Source organism: Monoraphidium neglectum (genome assembly GCF_000611645.1).
Source record: "Monoraphidium neglectum strain SAG 48.87 unplaced genomic scaffold scaffold01350, whole genome shotgun sequence".
Classification (NCBI taxonomy): domain Eukaryota; kingdom Viridiplantae; phylum Chlorophyta; class Chlorophyceae; order Sphaeropleales; family Selenastraceae; genus Monoraphidium; species Monoraphidium neglectum.
Genome location: NW_014012278.1, coordinates 7,994 through 10,192, shown reverse-complemented (window position 1 = coordinate 10,192; position 2,199 = coordinate 7,994). Strand labels below are relative to the sequence as shown.

The following is a 2,199-nucleotide window of genomic DNA, read 5'->3' as shown; positions in this document are numbered from 1 at the left end:
GCATCTGGCCGCTTGCAACTGTGTTTCTGCAGGATGTCTGATACATCTGTTTGATTTGCACCTGCATACCTGCAAGACCTCGCGCCCTTGCTGGCTGAGTCGCGGGCTGCTCCGGGATCGGCGTGCTGTGTCAGTGCGCGCTGCGGCTGCTGCGTCTGCTGCCGCGGCTGAGGCCCCTGACATCGTCGCTACAGCTCCCGCATTCGAGGAGCGACCTGAAGCCGATGTCAAGCTTTGCCGCAAGTTCATTTTAGGCTACAGATAATATGACAACAGAACGCGCGTTATCAGATCACGCAATGAGATACGTGGCACCGTGTTTACATACAAAGCAAAGACATCCCCGTCCTTGTGCTGATGATCTAACATGCGGAAGTGCATTCGTGACCGCAGCACGCCTGTCGACGGTGATGGCTGTAGTCACCGCTGCAAACATCTCATCGGGCATTGAACCAAGCTTGATGAGTGTAGACGTTACTTCGTTCAAGTTTATCAGCAGGAAATAGGTACCATGCTGCTTTGCTGACTGTCTCTTGCTGCAGCTTTGTACCCGCCACCTTCTCAACTAGCGGCCGGTTTGGCCCTGCCACGACGGCTGGGACGCCGTGGGATGGCGAAGAAGGCTCAAATATCAGCCAAGCTCAGGTGCAATGGCCATGCGCAGCGATGCAGGGAGCGCCCAACCATGCATCCGGCTGACCCCATACCCCTGCTGCGCAATCACGTACCAGCACTGGCGGCATCAATGCCGCCCTGGTCGTCCATACGGGCGCTTTAGCCTGGTTTTTGCGCTGCTGGATATTCCATCTCACGCCAGCTGCCGCCATCCTGCCTGGCGCCTTGGTGAGCCCTCATGCGCGCAGGGTTTGTGCACGCGCCCTGCCAACGCAACGACTGCGCACGAACCAGCTCCAGGCCCGGTGGAACGCACTGGCAGTGCCCATTCGAATCGAACGGGTGTAGCAGAACGTAAAATAAGCGCTCAACATGAAATTACGCAGGGACCTGGACGCGCCGCAGCATGCCGCTTGTTGACTTGTGATGTATTTTCTACTTGCTGCACCCGATCGTGACCCCCCCCCCATCCGCCCCACCCTATTTGCTCACATGTGCGCAGGGCTTTGGGTGGTTCCCCCGGTACCTTACCTTTTTCAGCTTTAGTTGCCAGATCCTCTGCCTCGCCCTCTCCACCGTCAGCGGCTGGAGCAATGTGGTGAGCCCCCCAATCGCATGCCATCGGAGCAAGCGCATGTGCGCTCCTGCATGAGGGCTCAGCTTCATGGGCCTGCAGAGCTGCGGCAACGGTACTGAATGGAAAGCAGGGGAAATCCTGGGCTGCAACCTGCACTATCGACTCTGCTTGCCTGACACGCGCCTTCACCGGGTCAAACCTGCTCCGCCCCGCCCCGCCTTGCCCCACCCCGCCCCGCGGTGCCCCGCCCTCCCCGGCGCCTCGCAGCTGCTGGGCCGCACACATCCCGCCCTCGCTCGCTGGGAGGACGACGCCGGGTGCGCCATGTTTGCCGGCTCCCATGTGATCAGCGTCATGTTCCATGTCATCACCTTCAGGATGACGCGCACCGGGGTCATGATGGACATTGAGAAGTTCCGACCCTGGTGGCTGTGCCCCAGCATGCACAAGCTGAATTTGGTGGTGGCCTGGGCAGACCTGCTGCTGTCAGACCGGCGCAGCTTCACCGCAAGAAGCGAGCTGATATCCAAGTTGTTGGTGATCACCTACCTGGCTTACATAAACCTGTGCCGCTACGTCAACGGGTGCGTGCTCATGGCTCTAAGCCAAAACATCAGCTGACATGATAGTTCAAACGAGATTTCTGAAGCCTCAACCCTAAAAGAAACAGCACAAGGACACTTGCGCTGCTGCTTTCCTGCGCAGCAACGCCTGCTTTCAATCGGTCTCAGCCGCACCACACTCCTGTGCACTAACCACCCATGGCTGTGCGCCTCGCTGTTCTGACCCCTCCCTCCAACCGCTCTGATTGCGACTTGCGCAGGCAGTACCCCTACCCGTTCCTGAACCAGGCCAAGCAGCCGCAGGGCATGATCATCGCTGCGATTTGCGGCGTCTTGATTTTCACAGGCGCATTCAGGCTGGGTCGCCGCATCGCCGTCCCTGCACGCGCTTGGGCGGCAAGGGCAGCTGCAATGCTGGAGGCACGTCTGCGTGGGAAGGTGGCC

At 59.4% G+C, this 2,199-nt stretch overlaps 1 protein-coding gene across 1 annotated transcript; it reads left to right on the top strand.

Moving 5' to 3' along the window:
* Positions 1-1,516: 1,516 nt before the first annotated feature.
* MNEG_7569 (hypothetical protein) lies at positions 1,517-1,776 on the top strand (the record flags this gene model as incomplete). Its single annotated transcript, XM_014043957.1, has 1 exon — positions 1,517-1,776. A coding segment is annotated over one exon (260 nt), but the record flags the coding sequence as incomplete, so codon positions are not given.
* Positions 1,777-2,199: the final 423 nt, after the last annotated feature.